Genomic DNA, 22,784 nt, shown 5'->3' with positions numbered 1-22,784 from the left:
TTTTCGAAAAAAATACACATTTGACAAAAACGAAGAAGAATTCAAATGCATTTTATGTAAATATTTTTATTATTTCCAACATTTGTTGTCTTCTTCTTCTTCTGTGTTTTTAAACATGTTCGATTATGTAACAGCCGAATCAAAGATATTTGAGTTTTTTTTTTCATTTTTTGATAATGATTAGTTTCATGTTGGCCAACATTCCAACCACTTGGTTTTGTTCCATCAAACCACAAACATGTTGTTTGGTTGGGTTAGCGAGTAACTAGCTAGCTCATGGCTCAATGTAATGACGGAATGACTGTATGAATGCATTTAAAATGCATTCATATGTTATTAAGCAGGGGGTGGGGAGGTGAGGTGGAGGTTGGGTTTTTTTACAAACTATGTCATTGAAGTTGTTCCGAAACCAAAGCATCCAACCCCATGGTAATTTCGTTTGTTCGTTAATTTTTATGACTATTCACATTATTGAGCAATGTTTTCAAATTAGTTAATAATTATGTGATTTTTTTTACCATCATTTTAGAAAAGGTTATATACAGGGTGAGATACAAAAAAAGCTGCAACAAAGTTAAGCGCCATAACTTTTATTATTTTTTTTTTAATTTTATTGAATGAAAGCAAAACTGTCGGAATAAGTTTTTTAGAATAAGTTTCGATTTGTACGAATTGTCACCTTTGGCACGAATTATGGCCTTCAAACGGCCGATGAAACCGTCATACGCTGCCCGAATGTGGCTCTGCGGCATTTTGGTCACCTTTGGCACGAACTATGGCCTTCAAACGGCCGCCACACGCTGCCCGAATGTTGATCTGTGATATTTTGGCCCATTCCCGGCGAAGCGCTTGCTTGAGGTGATCGACACTTTGGTATTTTTTAGTGTCAACCTTTTGCTTTCCAACATCCTCCAGACACAATAGTGCAACGGATTGGTATTCGGAGATTTTGGTGGCCATTTTGCGCTGAAAATGAAGCGAGGGACGTCATTTTGTAATCATTCTTGGATGGCGCTGAGTCCTGTTGGAATGTCCAAGGTCTACTGCCAAAATGTTTGTCTGCCTGCCCAAGGCCTCCAAAATATTTTCGCGATAATATTTGGCATTTATTCTGATGTCACAGTCGATTAATACGAGCGGAGAGCGAACATCGGCTATTATGGCGGTCCACACCATCACTATGGCTGGCGCTTGAGTTCTGGTGGCCAACCGAAGGTGCACATTTTCAGCTGACCTCTTTGGCAAGTAAACACGATCAGTTTGTTTTTTTACAAACTGCTGGACAACGAATTCTGCAGTTCACCACTTTCGGGCAAGCGAATCAACTCTTTAGCGTGCCCAAGGCTTTAATACTCCCTCCAGAATATTTTCGCGATAATATTCGGCATTTATTCTGATGACACAATCGATTAATATGAGCGAAGAGCGATCATCGGCTGTTATGGCGGCCCACACCATCACCGCTTGAGTTCTGGCGGCCAACCGAAGGTACACATTTTCAGCTGACCTCTTTGGCAAGTAAACACGATCATTTTGTTTGCTAACAAACTGCCGGACAACGAATGTTTTCTCGTCGGAGAATACCAAATTCGGCAGTTCACCACTTTCGGCCAAGCGAAGCAACTCTTTAGCGTGCCCAATACACCCTCAAGAATATTTTCGCGATAATATTCGGCATTTATTCTGATGCCACGATCGATTAATAGGAGCGTAGAGCGACCATCAGCTGTAATGGCGGTCCACACCATCACCATGGCCGGCGCTTGAGTTCCTGTGGCCAACTGAAGGTGCACATTTTCAGCTGACCTCTTTGACAAGCAAACACGATCATTTTGTTTGTTTACAAAATGTTGGATAACGAATGTTTTCTCATCGGAGACGGAAAAACTCAAATTCGGCAGTTCACCACTTTCGGCCAAGCGAAACAACTCTAGCTCTTTTGAGTCTTTTTTCTGCAGTTGCGGTTTAAGTTCTTCCACTTTTTGGAATGTCAATGTCTTTAGCCCGAGCTCATTTTTCAATATTTGCCGAATGAAATATTGCGATATATTCTCCTCACGAGTCATTTTTCCGCCACTGCGACGCGGGTTTCGATCAAGTTGCTTCTTTACTTTTCGAACCATTTCTGCTGACGTTGCTGTTTTCTTCCGTCCACTTCCTTGAAGTTGGGCTATGCTACCAGTATCTTTGTAACGAGCGATGGTACAAGACACAAAAGATTTATTCACATTTAAATGCTGGAGTGCTCTAACGATAGCCACTTGTGGTTTTCCAGCCAAATATAAAGAAATCACACCAATTCCGCTTAAATTCTATCACGAATAAGTTTTTTTCTGGAAAATTCTCACCAATATGCTTTTGTACGCCGCTTGTAAATAATATAATGAGCTGTCACTGGAATAATTTTAACAGCTGTCGAACGAGTGGCTTAGAAATGACAGCAGTCTGAAGTTGGTTGCAGTTTATTCATCTCACCCTGTATGTTATGTAAAATATATGTTCATAAATCTGAGTTAAGGTCTTTAAAAATTTTCTAAAAAATCCACATTTATTAATCGGATGTTTTTATTATTCACATTTCGACATTGAATTCAAATATTTTTGAAAATTTTGAACCCAGAACCAACGAATTTGTAGACATGAGCATTTAAATCCTGATAACGACCCTCTTATACCATTTGATGTTAGAAATCTCTGATTAAATTCACTTTGCCTTCTTTTATTTCCAGATGAAAAGAATGAACCTGGCCTCAGAATTTTGAACCAAAAAACAATGGATTCACAAGATAGGGAATTCATGAAGATCTCTACATGTGCAATCATATGACCCCTAAAGAATTTTTGCAGGTAAGTGAATTTTGAATATTAGTGTATATTAATAAAAAAATATATGTATGTCACGGGATTTAATGTTTTGCATTTATTTAGCAAATTAATTAGTAAACATAAACGGATGATGCAAATTATTATTGTGATAATATTTGCCGCCTGCAAATTGTCAAAGTCAGAGATCAACATTTGTATTGACTGGAAGAGATTCTGTGTTCTAAAAATAGGGAGAAATTTGTGCAAAGTCACATTTTTAAACTAGAATAATATTTTCAGATATGAGCAGGTGTGTCAGAGGATTTCCTAATTTGGGGTACTATCGAAGTATACTATTGAGGAGAACTGAGAATACATGGGCCTATAGCAAAAGTAGACTTTGAGGACAATAGGAGTGTATTGTCGAGGAGAACTGGGAATACATAGCAAGAGTAGACTTTTAGACATTGGTTCTATCAAAATTTGTTAATCAATCGATTTGATTTATTTTTCTTCACAAAAAGGTAATTTTTGGATTTTGTCAAAAAAATCAAAAACCAAAGATGATTTCGATTTTAGATTTAGCTGCACTTTTGGGAGTAGACAAAATAAAACTAGCAAACCCCTATTTACACCCTCAGCCTCATAAAAATAATGGTTTGATACCATATTTCTCATTGGATCAAACCCGTTTCAGGACAGTTTCAATAGTTTCTAATGCTCTAAACGAACACAGGCTAAGGGTAAACATTTGTCGGCAAAACCGAATGATGCGTTCAACTATTTTTTTACACCCACACCCATATAGCTAAAACAGCCAAAACGTGTCTAGTCGAAATAACGCTTTTAGACCCTAGGTTTCTTTGGACCAAATCCGTTTCAGGACATTTGAAGTCAATCTATCGATGTCCGTCCGTCTGGCTGGCTAGCTGATGCGCACGATGACTCTATAAGAGGCTATCCGATTTGGTCCAAACTTGGTATATCGGAACATTATTATCAAACTTAAATAGAGTTCGGAGATTAGCAATATCGGTCCACTAATTCTGGTTCCTCCTCCACAAAGATCGAAATTTTCAAAAAAAAAATGCTATTGCACAGAAAGAGCAACGATAATCCGATTTTGCTCAAACTTTGCAAATCCTAATATTTACGTCAGTGCTAGGTCAGGTGCGAAAATGGACAATGATGGTCCACACCATCAAGTGCTTCCCTCACCAAGGGTCAAAAATTTGAATATTTATAACTTTTATAAAATGTGATGTAAGAGCCCAATTGCCTTAAAATTTCCCACATCCCAATAATTTTATTAACCCAAGGTCTGGTGTGAAAATGGAATGTACGGTCCACTCTTTCCGGTACCTCCCCCACAAATGGTCGAAATTTTCAAAAATATATATTTTTTGCATAGAAAGAGAAACGATAATTCGATTTTGCTCAAACTTTGCAAATCCTAATATTTGCATCAGAGCTAGGTCTGGTTCGAAAATGGACAATATCTGTTCACTCCTTCTGGTATCTCCCCCACAAAGGATCAAAATTTTGAACAAGTATAAATCTTATAAAATGTGATGTAAGAGTCTGATTGTCTACAAATTACACACATCCCAATATTTTTATAAACCCAAGATCTGGTGTGGAGGTGGAATATATCGATCCACTCCTTCTGGTACCTCCCCCATAAAAGGTCGAAAATTTTAACAAAAAATATTTTCTGTACAGAAAGAGAAGCAATAATCTGATTTTGGTCCAATTTTGCAAATCCTAATAATTTCCTTGGTCAGGTGCAAAAATGGATAATAATGGTCCATTTTTGGTCAAAATTTTGAATAATTATAACTCTTATAAAATGTGATGTAAGAATTCGATTGTCTTAAAATTTCACACACCGCAATATTTTTATTAACCCAAGGACTGGTATAAAGATATAATATATCGGTCTAATCTTTCTTTTAAATATCCATTAAGCTTCTAAAACAACCAAATAACCGAAACGATCATAAAATTCGAAATAAGCATCCGGTTCTCTTCATATTTCACGCATCCCATTATTTCTACTATTACAAGATCTCCCCAACAAAGGGTCGAAATTTTGAATATCCATTAAGCTCATAAAACGCGAAATTAACATCCGATTCCATTTAGACTTGGCAAATCTGAATATTTCCGTCAACACAGAATGTGTTATAAAAACGTTAGAGATCGGACCATTCCTTCTGGTACCTCCCCTACAAAGGGTCAAAATTTTGAATATCCATGAAGGTCATAAAACGCCAAATAAGCATAAGGTTCTCTTATTATTTCACACATCCCATTATTTCTACTAACACAAGATCTGCTGTGAAGTTGGGATATATCGGTCCACTCCTTCTGGTACCTTCTCCACAAAGGTACACAATTTTTAATATCCATTAAGCTCATAAAAAGCGATATTAACATCCGATTCCGTTCCAGACTTGGTACCTCTCAATATTTCCTTTAACACAAGATATGTTATAATGATGGTAGAGATCGGACCATTTCTTATGCTACCTGCCCCACATAGGAGAAAGCGAATTAAGCATATAACTCTCCTCAAAGTTCGCACATACAGACAATAACACAAGATATGTTGTGAAGATGATATGTATCTGTGAACCCCTTTTGATACCTCACTCACAAAGAGTCACAATTTTCAATACTTGTTTATCTGTCATAACTGGGGAAATTAGTCAGCGATTCTTTATAACTAGCTACGTGTAAATATTTCTCTTAACCAGAAACTTGAGATAAATATGGAATTTATGATTTTGCATAAAATTGGATATAAATTTACGATTTTCTTGTAATTTGGCCCATACCAATATTTTCATCGGTATTGTTGATGTAGATGAAGTATGAAAATGGAATACTTCGGTCTACTGTATCTGGTACCTCACGCACATTTTAACATTTTCTAAAAATTATCACATATTTCATAAAAAGTGAAGGAAGCATCCGGAATATTCCAAACCTGGCACGCCTCAATATTTGTATCATATTTATTTAGGTCCGACCTTTTTACATATTGAATTTTAGACCACTGCTTAGTTACTTATCTGAAAGGCACTTCATAAGCTTAAATTTAATTACCTTTACAAAAATGTATTTTCTTTTCCTTGAATCATCCTCGTCACCCAATTTCGTGGGCAAATTTCTTTATCTAAAGCAAGTTTATTTATAACTTTATATCTTGTCTTTTATTACACACATACTTACTTATATTCTTACACATTAAAACTTTTGAAAATCCCAGACCGGTTTATGTATAATCCTCCGATTAATTGAGAAATTGTTTTGTATGAATCACGAATCATCAAAACAAAAAAAAAAAACGTCAACATGGTCAATTGGCGAAAAGGCAAATATTTTTTACCTTCACTATATTTAAAAAAATATATATTGAAGAGCTTATCAAATAGGAAACTCGGTTATCTTGACAGCCAGTTTGCCAGTCAGTCTCACTGTTCCATTTCGCTATTTATCTTCCTATTCACAACCGGGCTATTGCAAAATATTTACGCATGTCATTTGGGAAGAGCAAACATCCCAACCCACCCAGCTAACTTGATTAATAAGCGTCAAGTTCTAAAGATAATGATGATGATGGTGTTGATGACAATGACAATGATGATGATGATGAAATATAGCAACAAATCAATCCAAAACATTCCAAGATGTTTCGTGCCAAGAATTCAACAGTGCTTGGTATTTTTAGCCAATTATTCGATAAGATTAGATATTAATATTGAGAGGTTGTTAAAACCAATTTATCTTGGATATTGAGAAGTTATTGAGAGTCTAGGTATGCTAGGTAACAACAAAGGTGTAACAGACGGTTGTCACATTCACCTCACTTGGGATATGTACGTTGACTTTCGTTTTGCAGACTTTTGGTATTGAAAGTCTAAAATTCGAAGTTGCAAAGTCGACTTTTTTAGAAATTTATAACTTGAAACCATTTGGATTTGTGAAATTTGAAGCAGTGGAACGATTCATACCATCTTCTCACAAGATCTTGCCTTGGTAGAAATATTGAGATGAGTGAGATTTGAAAAGAACCGGATGTTTATTTCGCATTTTATGAACATTTTGGTTACTCAAAATGTTAATACCTTTGTGGGGGAGGTACCACAAGAAGTGGGTCCTTATCTACAATTCTCACACCAGATCTTGTGTTAGTCGAAATATTCTGATGTGTGAAATTTGAACAGAATCGGCGGCTTTTTTCACATTTTATAAGATATGTAATTATTCCGAATTTTGACCTGTTGTAGGGGATGCATCAGAAGTAGTGGGCTGATATTGTCCATGTTTACACCTTATCTATCAATGATACCAATATTAGCATTTTCAACGTTGGAACAAAATTGGATAATCATTTCTTGCTCTATAAGATAAATTATTTTCATTTGAAAATGTTGGCCTTTTATGGGGGAGGTGCAAGACGGAGTTGGTCGATATTGCCCATCTTCATAATAATATTATGATGTATCTAGTTTGGACCAACTCGGATACTCCCTTCGAGAGTTCTCGTGCGCACCAGTCAGACAGATGAACGGACGGGCGGTCGGACACCCATAGATCGACTTATAATGTCCTGAAACAGATTTTGTTCAAAGAGATCTCGAGTCTATAACCGTTCCTTCGAGGAGGTATATTGTGGCAATATCAAATCATATATACTCTCTGTAGTCATATGACTGACGGTGTAAGAAGTCCATGTGGTTACAAAAATGTTTCCAAAAAATCCATGTTTGGAGCAACGGGTATTCTCAAAAATTTTGAGAAATTTTTGGGTCCTCTCAAAAATAGTCGCAAACATCCACGTTTGGTTCTTGAAAAAAAATTTTTCTTAAACGAGTAAAAAAAAAAACTCCTAAGTTCGACTGGGCCGAACTTTTGATACCCTCCACCACTTGGAAGGAACATGAAAATTTTTAAAAACATCCTAAAAAAATACCGTTTCAATAAAAACCGTTATATGGGGGCTATACGAAGACGTGGACCTGTGTAAGTAATTTTTTGTCATAGGCTTAGTAACGAATTCGAACTTCAAATACGAAATTTTAAACAATTCCGGTTAATAATGTCGCTAAAATCTTCAAAATGCCGGATATCGAGAGTATCGTTATATATTAGTCATTTTCTGCCATAGAAGGTAATACTCATTTCGAATTCCAAATACCAAATTTGGAACAATTCCAGCGGAAAGAGTGGCTCAAATCATCAAAACAATGATGGAAGTCTACACCAAACCGTGGACCTATATAGCCCATTTTCAATACCAAAAAATCCTGCAGACATTAAATACATCTAAGTAAAATTTGATCAACTTAATTTATTTCGTTCCGAAGTTAGTGATTTTCACAGACGGAAAGATGTTTGGAGCTCTAGGTGGTGTTTGAAAAAATATTTCCCAAGAAATTCATGTTTGGAGTTTTGGATGTTCGCAAAAATTGGATTTTTTCGATCTGTTGATCCTTCAAAAATATATTCCCGAAAATCAAGGTTTGTGGCATTGTTGGTCCTCTAGAAAATATTTCTAAAAAATCCCTATCTGTGACTTGTTCTTCCTCAAAAAAAAGTTCTGTAGTCCTTGAAAAATATTCTTAAAAATACCTCTCAAGTCTTCCTTTAAAAAAATTTCGTAAAAAAACCTCTGGGAGGTATTTCAAAAATATTCCTAAAAAATCGACGTTCGTATCTCGGTACAGCCCATTTTCGATACAAAAAGTCCTACGGAAATAAAATACATCTGAGTAAAATTTGATCAACCTAATTCATTTGGTGCGGAAGCTAAAGGGATTTCCACAGACTAACAGCTAAAAGACTAGAAGCTACCGCCACAGTTATATGGGGGCCTAAAGCACAACGTGGACCTTTAAAGCCCATTTTCAATACAAAAAGTCCTGCACACATAAAAAAAAATATTAGAGTAAAATTTGATCAATCTTATTCATTTCGTTCCGAAGCTGGAGTGATTTCCATAGACGGACAGACGTTTGGAACTGTAGGTGGTGTTTGAAAAAAAATATTCCCAAAATATCCGTGCTTGGAGCCTTGGATGTTTCAACAAATTAATTTTTTGGATTTGTTGATCATTGTTGGTCCTCTAGAAAATATTCCTAAAAAATCCCTATCTGTGACTTGTTCTTCCTCAAAAAAAGTTCTGTAGTCCTTGAAAAATATTCTTAAAAATAAAATTTTTGACTCAAGTGGTCCTTTAAAAAATTTCGTAAAAAAACCTCAGGAAGGCATTTCAAAAATATTCCTAAAAAATCGACATTCTTGTCTCGATATAGCCCATTTTCGATACAAAAAGTCCTACGGACATGAAATACATCTGAGTAAAATTTGATCAACCTAATTCATTTGGTGCGGAAGCTAAAGGAATTTCCACAAACGGACAAATGTTTGGAGGTCTTCTCTTTTTGAATTCCCGTTAATAAAAAATCCAGAAGACTGCCCTACAATTTCGACCCTGTTTAAAAAATATGTTAATGAGCAGAAGGTCGAAAGCAATCATTAAAATTTCGTTTAAGTGAGCGTGCTTTTCATAAAACGAAAACCAAACCTTTAGCTTATTATTATCGGACGCTATAAATCCAAGCATAACTTTGTTACATAATTCAAGCGCCCATGACCTCGAGCTATGCCAACAACAACAAAAAACAGACCAAACATAATTATTCAAAAACAAAAAAACAACAGACTACGAAAATCCGAATACTTGACAGCTCTGCAGGCAGGCTATTGTTTACAACAGCTTTCTCAGCAAACTCCACATGCGTTTGTATTAGCTCTGCTTGCCTGCTTTCTTCTTCGGCTGACTGTCCAACTGGTCGTCGTTGTTGTTCAGTGGGTCAGAGCCTAAGTTCAAAGAGTCTTTTTGGCCATTGGTATTTAATTTCAATGATATCATTGATTAACCATTTAGGCCATTCCTTATAAGCCATTTACATTGAGCGCAGACGCAAACTCACATTGTCCAAAAAATGTTCACTGCGCACGAGTTACCTACAGCCACCAATAAACAACATTATTATTAAGTTCATTATTTTCAACCACAACCTCATTTATTAATAACATCATTATTATTAACACCATTATTATTAACATCATTATTATTAACATCATTATTATTAATATCATTATTATTAACATCATTATTAGTTACAACATTGTCATAAGCACCAAAGAGCTAACACCAATATTGTTGACATTATTTCGTCAGCAATAATTCTCCACTTCAACATCACAATAACAACACTAGTAATAAAACTATGACGGAAATAACCCAAAAAGAAATGTTTACTTTTACTGTACCCAATACAAATTTTTAGCTTAAGTATTTTTCTTGATAGCTCTAGATTTTATGTTTCTTTGTTCTTTGTTAACTCTAAGAAAAATCAATAATTGTAAAATCGCTTAAATATAAGAATTTTTTGAATAAAGTATCAGTTGTATTTGGCATCTAAAGCAGAATAATTCTTGTTTTCTTATTTTTCGGTTGTACGGAAGTTAACTCACGCGCAAACCCGCACGGCGCATAAAATGCTTGGCTGGTAATAATACAACTTACCTTGAGGCCAAAATAATTATACGCGATTATTGAATTTTGAATGTAGCTATGTAACGAACAAAGTTCGAATTCGGATTTGAAACCATTCAACTTTTGTTTTTATAAAAAAAAACAATTTTCAATTTAGTTCCCCCCTCTTCCCAATTTCATCCAGTTTTACAAACCATAATATTTTTTTTTTAATTTTTCAAGTTGGATTTTTCACAGTTCAGCGCCATCCTCTTCAGACTTTGAAGACCTGCTACGTAAATGGGGTCATTTTACATGGCCAACAAAAAAAAAACAACAAATTTCCAAGAGATCTTGTTCGGAAGCAATTACAGGTCACAATTAAAAACCAACACACACAACAAACAACAATAACTTGGTAGTAACTTTTTATTTGTTATTGCACTTCTGACAGCGGTTCTCCAAGATAAACAAAAAAAAATCTGTTCACTCAGAGCTCTTTTCTTTTTTGGGTTTTATACCCTCTCTCTTATTCTCAGACAACACAAAGCCACACACACCTTTTTTTTAATGCATTCGACGTTTTTCGGCAATCTTTAATTTTTTTCTCAAATCTTAAAATTGTCAAAAAGAAGATATTTAATTTCCACCGAAACCGCTCTCGAAACTGGGCAACTTCACACCACGACTCTTAAACACGGACTAACAACTGAGCCACACTTGTTGGCTGCTATACAGCAGCAGCAGCAGCAAGCAAACCCCAGAATTTAGCATGCAGACAAACAGGTGTAATTGCCAATTGTGAGTTTCTCTGAGATTTCAAATTCCCGCTCTCTCTCTCTTTCTCTCACGAAACGCGTTTTGCAAAATAAACACAAAGTTGTATTGTTTATCTTTTTTATCTTTATTTTCTTTTGGCCAAACTTCGTTGACTTTGTGATCGTCATTTGACAGCATCAGTCATAAAGACCCTAACAACAATAAAATAGAAAAACATACATGCATACCTGTATGCTTGGCAGGAAAACACGTGTTCTAACAGAAACATAGAGATATTAGGATGTATTCAAAAATACTACAATTTTGAACCAAAAAAATCACTTTTCAAAAAAATCCTCTTATGGGAGAAGACCTCCTCTTCTCTTGGTATAGATGAAGATATCTTGTTCTTCGTGAAGATTGTCTCTCCTTCTTAGTATATAAGAAGAACTTCTCTTCTTCTTCGTATAGAAGATCTTATTTTTCAGATTATATTTTTCTTATAGAAGAAGAGTTCCTTCTCTTCCTCTTCGTATAGGAGGAGAAGAAGAAAAAGACTTATTCTTCCTCTTCGCATAGGAGAAGAAGAAGACTTCTTTTTCCTCTTCGTACGGGAGAAGAAAAAGACTTCTTTTTCCTCTTTGTATGGGAGAAGAATACTTATTTTTCTTCCTCTTTGTATAGAAGAAGAGAAGGCCTCTTCTCCCTCTTCGTATAGAAGAAGAAGACCTCCTCCTCCTCTTCTTCTTGGTATAGAAGAAGAACTCCTTCTCTCCTTCTTGGTATAGGAGAAGAAGAAGAACTCCTTCTCTTCTTCTTCGTATAGAAGAAGCAGCAGAAAACTTCTTCTTTTTCTCCGTATAGAAGAAGAAAAAGACGACCTCCTCTTCTCCGTACAGAAGAAGAAAACGACCTCTTCCTCCCCTTCTCCGTACAGAAGAAGAGAAGACGACCTCCTCTTCCTCTTCTCCGTACAGAAGAAGAAGATGTCCTCCTCCTCCCCTTCTCCGTACAGAAGAAGAGAAGACGACATCCTCTTCCTCTTCTCCGTACAGAAGAAGAGAAGACGACCTCCTCTTCTCCGTACAGAAGAAGAAGACGACCTTCTCTTCTCCGTACAGAAGAAGAAGAGGACCTCATCTTCTTATTCGTATAGAAGAAGCGGAAGAAGGCTTCCTCTTCTTCTTCGTATAGAAGAAGCGGAAGAAGACTTCCTCTTCTTCTTCGTATAGAAGAAGCAGAAAAAGACCTCTTCTTCTTTTTCGTATAGAAGAAACAGAAGAAGACTTCCTCTTCTTCTTCGTATAGAAGAAACAGAAGAAGACTTCCTCTTCGTCTTCGTATAGAAGAAACAGAAGAAGACTTCCTCCTCTTCTCCGTATAGTAGAAGCAGAAAAAGACCTCTTCTGCTTCTACTCCGTATAGTAAAAGCAGAAAAAGACCTCTTCTGCTTCTTTTTCGAATAGAAGAATCAGAGAAGTACCACATCTTCTTCTTCTGGTATAGCAGAAGAAGCAGAGACCTCTCCTTCTTCTCCTTCTTTCCTTTTTCGAAGCAGAAAATCTCCTTTTCTTCTCCGTATAGAAGAAGCAGAAGAAAACCTCTTCTTCTCCATTAGAAGAAACAGAAGAAAACCTCTTCTTCTTCCCCGTATAGAAGAAGTTGAAGAAGACTTCTTCTTCGTGTACACCAAAAAGGCCCATTTTTCTTCTTCCTATAGAAGAAGGGAAGACCTTTTTTCGAATAGAAGAAGAGAGTACTTCTTCTCTTCAAATCTTCTCTTCTTTGCCGAGAAGATGATCTCTCTCCTTCGCCTGGAAGTAGACCTCTTCTTCGCCTGGAAGAAGATCTCTTCATCGTAAGGAAGAAGACATCCTCTTTTTCTTCACATCTTATTCGAGAGGAAGAGGACCTCATCTTCGATTGGAGGAAGACCCCTTCTTCGATTGATCGAAGACCCGATTCGATTCGCCTGGAAGATGACTTTTTCTTCGACTTGAATAATACCTGCTCTTCTTCTAGACGAAAACCTCTTTTTCTTCTAGATGGCGACGTCTTATTCGCTGAGAAGAATACTCCTTTTCAATTGGAAGAAGACCTCTTCTTCGATTGGAAGAAGAAGACTCCTTCTTCGATTGGAAGAAGACCTCTTCTTTGTCTAGAAATAGGACTGTGCTTTGTGTGGAAGAAGACCTCTTCTTTGTCTGGATGATAAAAAAAACTTCTTCTTCTTCGCCGAGGAAAAGACCACTACTTAGCCTGGAATATGAACTATACTTCTTCTGATAGAATGCCTCTTCTTCGTATGTATAAAGGTATTTTCTTCGCCAAAAAGAAGGTTTTTTTGTCTGGGGTAACCTGTTCCGCGCTTTGAAAAATTCCTTCTTTTCGATTAGAAGCAGTAGGTATCTTCTTCTTCGTATAGATGTAGAGCAAACCCTTTTCCTATTTGGGGACGATTTAGCCAGGTTCGTTTGTCTCGAATAGAATATCCGATTTGATCAAAAGTATTGTAATATTTTTAGTCAAACTTTTGTCCACTACGGATATGACCCATATCAGTCCTTTCCGTTTTGATAGAAAATCAGACTATATCTCATAATCCGCTTCCAAAACCTTTCAACCCCGTATTTTATAACAGTAAACCTATTTCTTCCAATAGGAAGCATAGTCTTTTGTATTTATTTTTTTTTTGGTTATAACAGTATAACAGCTTGAAATGCATTGATACGCTTGAGTTAAAGCATACTTTTAGGCTGTTCAGTTTGATGAGTCAAGTATCAATTGAAGTAGCAGCATTCAAAGTAAATGTTCCAATATTGATTTTTTTTCTATAAAAAACATTAATTATTTTCCACGCGACGAATTTATATATAGACGTTAAGGTTCACGTTACTAGATATTAGATAGACAAATCAACGGGAAGATCCTGAATATATCTATTGAATATTTTTTATTCCCCTTTTTTTTTTGATTATAATTTTTTTTATAGAGGGTTCCTAAAAAATTTTAGGAAAATTTTATTTTCCACTGAAAATTATTATTAGAATTTCTCAAAGAAGATATAAAAAAGGGAAATCTTGGATCTATTTTTTTAAATATTTTTTCAATTTTCTTATAAATCTCACTTTACAAAATAAGACAGGTGTACGCTTCACATAACGAACAACCTGTGACTATAGCTAATAACTACAAAGCCAAGCTTCTATTCTAACCTTAAAAAATAAATAAATTACATACACTGTAAAAGGTAAAGGTGATGAGAGGGAATCGGAGAGGTAACTGCATCTAAATTAAACCATCATCGTTCCGGCGAACATCACCCTTATAGATTTTATGTAAAAATCGTTTCACTTGATAGAGACCAAATAGCAGAACCGAACACATGCAGTGCAGAAAGAAAATTCCAAAAAATGCCCGAACACATTTAACCGGTGTTGTCCAATCCAGAAAGGGGTAGACATAGTGATGGCCATAGCTGGTGAATGGTGAACGAAAGAACAAAAGAGTAATTAGGAAAAATTATTAATTAATTGCAAAAGAGAGGGGGAAAGAGAGAGAGAAAGAGAAATTGAGGGAAAAATGAAAACAAGGTTATGGCAATTATGCAAGAACTTACTCATCCGTCCCGCCACAAAGGTAGTAGATGCCACTAAAGCCAAAGAAACTGATGGTGAACAGCATGGCATAGATGGTGTGCATCAAACGGACCGGAAACGCGACAATGAAATAGTCCACCAGCATGAAGACCAAGTTAAGGCAATGTGTGATGAATGTAAGCTCTGGATAGCGTATGGGTTTATCTGGAAGAGGGGGGAAAGAGGGAGAAAAAAATAATATTGGAGATGGAAAAGACGAACATTAAAAAGGAGGAAAATTGTGTTATTTTAGGCGATCAAAAATTGTTCTTATGAGAACTTATCTTGTTCTTCTAAAGGAAGAGATCTCCATACTTACCCATCTTTCCATGCAAAAACAGCCAATATATGAAACTTATAACCGATGCCACCACCATTGTTACATTGTGCAGCATCCAATATAGGCCCACAATTTTTGGAGTTCTCAACGTCTGGGAGACTTCAGATGTCGTTGACCTCACATCTAGGAAATTAAAATGCCACTGGGTTGCCAGAATCACTGCCAACAGCTGAGTAATGACACAAACCACAATTCCCCAATTTGTAAAGAAAATAAAATATTTTCCATCGGCAAATTGATTGCAGATACATAACAGGAAAATAGTGAGAAAGATCAGGAACCATAGCCAACGATAGAGCAGGAACCAAACGCATGTTTTTTCACTTTGCCACTAAAAGAAACAGTTTGAGAAAAATTAATTGGTGTTTAGATTGTGCAGTGCGTTTTAATTTCTTCTGGCAGAACTATTTCAGGCATGGACGTAGGCCAAGTGGGGACCCGGGTCCTCAACGAAATGTCTACTTTTCGCAATTTTTTTTGCATATTTTACATGGAAAACTTAATTTTTCTAGTTCGCTACCCTCACTTCCTCTATTTGGCTTTAAAATCCATTACTATGTACGTCCCTGGGTCCAGGTGTGCACTTTTTTTCAGTGGTTTTTTTAATTATTGTGTAATTTCCTGCCTAAGCGTGTCAGAAAAGGTTATTTGATTCAATGTCAGTCACATTGTATTAATTGATTGTGTTTAATTTTCAATTATTTGTTATTAATTTTTTAAATAGATATTGAACTGGAATGTCAAGACGAATTTGTTAATCAAACAAACGATTTCAATAAATATATTTTCAAAAAATGCCTGAGCCTTATTAGAGAATTTTAAAAAAAATCGATTAAAAAAGTTCTATATTATGGCATATTTTTTTTTTTTTAAATATTTTTTTAAAGGCCTTCATAATTGTAGATTTTTTTAATATTTTTAAAAGACGTTCAAAATTTTTAAAAAATGTTTTTTAAAGATTGAAGTTTTAAAGATATTTTTTAAAGGACCTTTTAAATCATTTTTTTTAAATATTTTTAAAGTAGCTCCAAAATTGTGGATTTTTAAAAATATTTTTTAAGGACCTCCATAATCGTCAATTTAAAAAATGTATTTAAAATGAACACCGTAATCGTGAATTATTTTAAAATATTAAAAAAAACTTTAAAAATTTTGGATTCTTTAAAAAAACTATTTAAATGAACCTCATGATCGTGGATCTTCATAATGGTTAAATAATTTTTTAAACGTGGATTTTTAAAATAACATTTTTTAAAGGACCTCCATAATCGTAAATAATAATAATAATAAATAAATCCAAGTATCTCCATAATCCTCGATTTTCTGAAATTATTTGTAAAGCACCTCCATAATCGTGGATTTTTTAGAATATTTTTTAGATCCTCCTTCCTTTGTTTTATCAATATTTTTAAAGGACCTCAATTATTGCCGATTTTTTAAAGGATATCCATTATAGCGTTTTTTTTAATTTTTGTTTTAAATACCTTCATAATCGTGGATTAAAAAATATTTAAAAAGTCCTCCGTCATCGTGGAATTTTTTTAAATATTTTTTAAAGGATTTTTAAAATTTTGAATTAAAAAAAAAATGTTAGGGAACTTTCAAAATCGAGGATTTTTTGGCATTTTTAGAGGAATTCCATAATTTCAACAATTGTGGATTATTTTTAGAATATTTTTAAAAGATCCCCATAATGGAGAAATTTTTAAAAACATTTTTTAAAGAACCTCCATTATCGTCGATTTTTAAAGGACATCCATTATGACAATTTTTTTTTTAATTTTTAAAGGACCTCCATAATCGTGGATTATTTTAAAAATAGTTTTAAAGGGCCCGTCGGGTCGTAGATTTTTAAAGGACTCCCATAATCGTAGATTTAAAATAAATTGTAATAAAAGTTCTCCATAATCGTGTTTTTTTTTTTCAAAATATTTTTTAAAAGACTTCCACAATTTTGGATTTTTTAAAAATATTTTTTTAAATGACCTCCATTATTTTTGATTTTTAAAGGACATTCTTATGTCGATTTTTTTAAATCGCGGATTTTTTAAAAAAAAATGAAAGAACCTCCTTATTCGTTTTTTTTTTTTTTTTTTTTTGAAAAAATATTTTAAAGGACCTCCAAAATTTTATATTTTTAAAAATAATTGATTTAAAAACATTTGCTTCAAATACCTCTATAATCGTCGATTATTTAAAAATATTTTGAAATAACCTCAATTATCATTGATTTTAAAAAAATATTATTATTGAAGAACCTCCATAATCGTAAAATTCGTAGAAAATATTTTTTAACCCACCATAAATATTTTTAAAGATATTATTTTAAAGGACCTTCATAACCGCTTTTAAATTATCTCCATAATTTTGGTTGTTATAATAAATTTTTAAGGGCCCCTATAATTATGGATTTTTAAAGCACCTCCAAAATTGTGCAGCTAAAAAATTATAAAGAAAATTCATAATCGGGAATTTTTTTAAAAATATTTTTAAAGGACCCCATAATCGTGCAGCTAAAAAGACAATTATATAAAGGACCTCCACAACCGCAGATATTTTTTTAAAATACCTGTATAATCCTTGATTTCTAAAATTTATTAAGTTTAAAGCACCTCCATGGTGTCAGATTTTTTTAATATTACAATAAAACCGAACTTCGGTCGTCTAATAATCTAAACTTTTGATCATTTATAAACGACGATATTCAGAAACCAGAAAAATCTACCTTATAAGCGTCTTTAAACCAACTTTCCTACTACACCGATAAAACAGCTGTCCAGCTCGCCCTTTCGGGCAGTTTTTATCCTTTTTAAAGTCATCCTTTTGATTTTGCACATAGCTGCCCCTCTGGTCATCCAATAAAATGTAAAAATACTGTCCTTCAGTGTTTCTATAAGAATGTCCTGCAATTATCTTTAAAGCCGTCTTTCTAGTCACCTATAAAACCTTTCTACGGCTTGTCTTAATCTACAGATCTCCCTTAAGACCCTTTTCAGTTGGCATAAAATCTGTCCTTCAGATAAATTATAAAACCCCCTTCAGCCCGTCTTTCACCGCTATTACGATCATCGCAAAACTAATGTTTAGGTCGTCTTTATAAAGGCGACTTTCGGGTCCTTTATGAAGCCATCATTTTGATTTTTCATATAGCTACCCTCTGGTCATCCAATAAATTATGCAATTATCTTTAAATCCGTTTTTCTAGTCACCTATAAAACATCTATAAATCCACCCTTCAAGTCTCATTGAAGACCCTCTTCAGTTGGCATAAAAACTGTTCTCCAGGTTAATTATAAAACCCCCATTCAGCCTGTCTTTAACCCTTATTAAGATCATCACAAAACTATTTTTTAGGTCGTCTTTATAAGGGCGACTTTCAGGTCCTTTCAAAACCATTCTTCTGATAGCTGCTCACCTGGTCATCCTTAAAGTCGTTTTTCAGGTCGCCTATAAACAACCGCCTAGCTAACCTCCTGGTCGACAAAAAAGCCGACCTTCAGTTCTGTAAATCTATAAATCCGCTGAAAAGAAGTCATCGTTTATAAAGATGTCCTTCCATTTTTCTTTGAAGCTGACCGTGTGGTCGTCTATAAAACTACTCAGTTCCCATAAAAAGCTGTCCTTCAGGACCATTATCTACCTAACCTAACTTCAGTTTGACTTTTACCACTATTAAGATCACTAATTTTAAGGTTTTCTTTATAAAAGCGTATTTCGTATTCTCGGGCCTCCTAGACGTCTTAAATTTTCGATTTCAGGTCGAGTATTAAGCTAATTTAAAAAAAAACCTCCACTAAAAACGGCATCTTTTATAGATTATTTCTTCTAATCTTCTCCGAAGCTGTCCATATGGACGTCCATGAAAACCCTTTTTTGGTCATTTATAAAGGCAGAGTTTTCTTCTGGTTGCTTATAAGGCCTCCTATTAGTCGACTGTAATGTCGCCTTTCAAGTCGTCTTAAGCCCCACCCCAAATTGTCCATGATATAAACTACACTCTGCTCCGCAAAAGTCCTTATTTACCTCTATAAAGCCGGTTTTCTTGTCTCGCTCATGGGCATCTAATAAAACTTTTGTCTGTTGACTACAACGTCATCCTCTTGTCGTCCATATAGCCGTCCTCTCAGCTCATTTCAAAATTTTAAGTTTTTTCTTCTTCCAAAGGACATACAAACCTTCGATCGATAGAACTCATCCAGCTGGTTGTGGTGAAAACCAATATTTCGTAGCTTCAATTCACAACGCAAACAATCCAGGCTGCTGCTGAGATATTTCATTTCGATTTTCTTTTGTTTTCACTATCTTTAGAATTCGATTCTGTTTTTTTGCCCCGAAACAAGCTTTAGACTTTAATCACCGGTTCCGTTTGTTCGTTCGACTTGGAGGTCTAAGCCATTCTGAGTAGATAACAGCTCTAAGTTGGGAACACTAGTGGGAAGAATAGAATGGCGCTGCTGCAAATATCGGCGTGCTTTTGGTGTCGCATTAACAACAAACGAGAGAAAGTAAAGGCAATAATAACAACAACAAGAAGAACAACAGCAACAACGCCATCATTCTTAGGTGATAGCGCTACTGAAGTCAATGCGTCATATTCCCCGGCGGTAAAATAAATAAACAAATGAACATAATTCAGCATTTTGATTTAGGTTTGGGTGGATTGTTTTAGAAGCAGGTTCAATTGAAAGCGACTTGTGGACAAGTAGAAGCGTGGCTTCATAATGAGCATGAAGGAAAATACGAGGAGGATGGTGACTTTATGATCAAGAATTCTCGAATAAAAAATGTAAATTTAAGGACGATTTTTTTCGACGATAATTGTGGATTTTTTATACCCTCAGCCAGATGGTTACAGAGTATATGTACCAAAAAGTACGGGCAAAAAGTGGCTCATCGAAATAACCCCAGGTATCTTTGGACCAAATCCGTTTCAGGAAATTTGGAGTGGATCTATGTGAGTCGGTCCGTCCTTATGTCTCCCCGTCTGCTAAAGAGAGTATATGATTTGGTCCAAATTTGGTATCAAACTTAGATCGAGTTCGGAGCAACATCGATCTACTCCTTCTGGGTCTATGGCAGATATTGGTCCATCCCTTCTGGTACCAAAAAGCTGCAAACATTTTAAATAACCAAAACGCTCACAAAATGCGAAATACGCTTTATATTCTTTCTAAATTTCACAAATTTCAATATTTATATCAACGCAAAATCTGAAAGGAAGATTAGAAATATACAGGGTGCAAAAAATGTCGGAAATAGCATCATATTTTAGAATATCTTTAGATTTGTCACCTTTGGCACGAATTCGTCACCTTTGGCACGAATTATGACCTTCAAACGGCCAATGAAACCCTCACACGCTGCCCAAATGTTTCTCTGCGGTATTTTGGCTCATTCCCGGAGAAGCGCTTACTTGAGGTGATCGACACTTTGGTATTTTTTAGTGTCAACTTTGCTTTCCAAAATACTCCAGACACAATAGTGCAACGGATTGGTATTCGGAGATTTTGGTGGCCATTGTGTGCTGGAAATGAAGCGAGGAACATCATTTTGTAACCATTCTGGGTGGCGCGTGCTGAGTGCGATGGTGCTGAGTCCTGTTGGAATGTAAAAGGTCTGCGGCCAAATGGTTTGCGTGTCCAAGGCTTTAATACACCCTCCAGAATATTTTTGCAATAATATTTGGCATTTATTATGATGCCACGGTCGATTAATATGAGCGGAGAGCGACCATCGGCTGTTATGGCGGCCCACACCATCACCATGGCCGGCGCTTGAGTTCTGGCGGCCAACCCAAGGTGCACATTTTCAGCTGACCTCTTTGGCAATAAAACACGATCATTTTGTTTGTTTACAAGCTGCTGGACAACGAATTTTTTCTCATCGGAGCGGAGAAAACCAAATTCGGCAGTTCACCACTTTCGGACAAGCGAAGCAACTCTTCAGCTCTTTTGAGTCTATTTTCTTTCTGTTGCGGTGCAAGTTCTTGCACTTTTTGGAATTTCAATGGCTATACCCCGAGCTAATCTTTCAATATTTGCCGAATGGAATATTGCGATATGTTCAGCTCACGAGCCGAGCCATTTTTCGGCCACTGCGACGTGGTTTTCGATTAAGTCAAGATTGTACGCTTGTAAACAATATAATGAGCTGTCACCGGAATAATTTTAACAGCTGTCGGACGAGTGACTTAGAAATGACAGCAGTCTGAAGTAGGTTGTAGTTTTTTCATCCCTCCCTGTAGGTCTACTCCTTCTGATATCTCCCCCACAAAGGTGTCAAAATTTTGAATAACCAAAACGCCAACAAAATGCGAAGTATTCACCTGATTCTATTCTTCTAATTTAATAAATCCCAATATTTTTATTTACAAATGATCTGATGTGAGTATATCGTAGATATCGGCCTACTCCTTCTGGTACCTCCCCCACACAGGGTCAAAATTTTGAATAACCAAAACGCTCACAAAATGAAAAATAAGCAGCCGATTCTCTTCAAATTTCACACATCTCAATATTTATATCAACACAAGATTTGGTGTGAAGATGGTAGATATCGGTCCACTCCTTCTGGTACCTCCCCCACAAAGGGGTCACAATTTTGAATAACCAAAACTCTTATAAAATGCGAACTAAGCTTCCGATTCTCTTCATATTTCACACATCCCAATATTTTTATTAACACAAGATCTGATGTGAAAATTTGGTTTGGTACCTCCCTCACAAAGGGGTCACAATTTTGAATAACCAAAACTCTTATAAAATGCGAAATAAGCTTCCGATTCTCTTCAAATTTCACACATCTCACTATTTTTCTTAATACAAGATTTTGTGTGAAGGTGGGATGTATGGATCCACTCCTTCCGGTACCTCCCCCACAAAGGGGTCAATATTTGAAATGACCAATACGCTCACGAAATTCGAAATTAGCTTCCGATTTTCTTCAAATTTTACATATCCCAATATTTTTATTAACACAAAATCTGGTGTGAAGGCAGGTAATATCGGTCCACTCCTACTGGTACCTCCCCACCAAGGCGTCAAAATTTTGAGTAATCAAAACGATCACAAAATGCGAAATGAGCATGAGATTCTCTTCAGTTTTCACACATCCCAATATTTTTATTAACCCAAGATCTTTTGTGAAGATTAGACATATGGACCCACTTCTTCTGGTACCTCCCCCACACAGGGGTCAAAATTTGGAATAACAAAAACTCGCATAAAATGCGAAATAAGCTTCCGATTCCCTTCAAATTTCACACATCCTAATATTTTTATTAACATAAGATCTGTTATGAATATTAGACATATAGACCCACTCCTTCTGGTACCTCCCCCACAAGGGGTCAAAATTTTGAATAATCAACAGGCTAACAAAACGGGAAATAAGCATCCGATTCTCTTTACATTTCACACATCCTTATACTTTCATCAAAACAAGATCTGGTGTGAAGACAGTTAATATCGGTCCACTCCTACTGGTACCTCCCCCACAAAGGTGTCAAAATTTTGAATAATCAAAAGGCTTATAAAAATAGAAATAAGTTTCGGATTCTCTTCCAATTTCCTACATTATATTTTTTATATCAACACATGACCTGGTGTGAAAAAGAGTTATATTGGTCCACTCCTTCTGCTACCTCTCCCACAAAGGGTTAAAAATTTTGAATAACCAAAACCCTCATAAA

General features: G+C 35.5%; 2 protein-coding genes across 2 annotated transcripts in view; one reads left to right on the top strand and one right to left on the bottom strand.

Moving 5' to 3' along the window:
- LOC101887493 (protein rolling stone) overlaps positions 1–22,784 on the top strand; it is a 76,271-nt gene that overhangs the window by 10,344 nt on the left and 43,143 nt on the right. The window lies entirely within an intron of this gene.
- Positions 14,200–19,523, bottom strand: LOC101888247 (protein rolling stone). The gene is made up of 4 exons (XM_005181563.4): positions 19,270–19,523; positions 15,074–15,425; positions 14,736–14,919; positions 14,200–14,594 (listed from the first exon to the last, which is right to left on the bottom strand). Exons 1-4 carry the CDS (start codon positions 19,369–19,371, stop codon positions 14,405–14,407), a joined length of 828 nt encoding a protein of 275 aa, XP_005181620.4. The 5' UTR covers positions 19,372–19,523; the 3' UTR covers positions 14,200–14,404.

The sequence above is a fragment of the Musca domestica genome, unplaced genomic scaffold (assembly GCF_030504385.1).
Source record: "Musca domestica strain aabys unplaced genomic scaffold, Musca_domestica.polishedcontigs.V.1.1 32, whole genome shotgun sequence".
Lineage (NCBI taxonomy): Eukaryota > Metazoa > Arthropoda > Insecta > Diptera > Muscidae > Musca > Musca domestica.
This window is presented reverse-complemented; position numbering and strand designations above follow the sequence as displayed.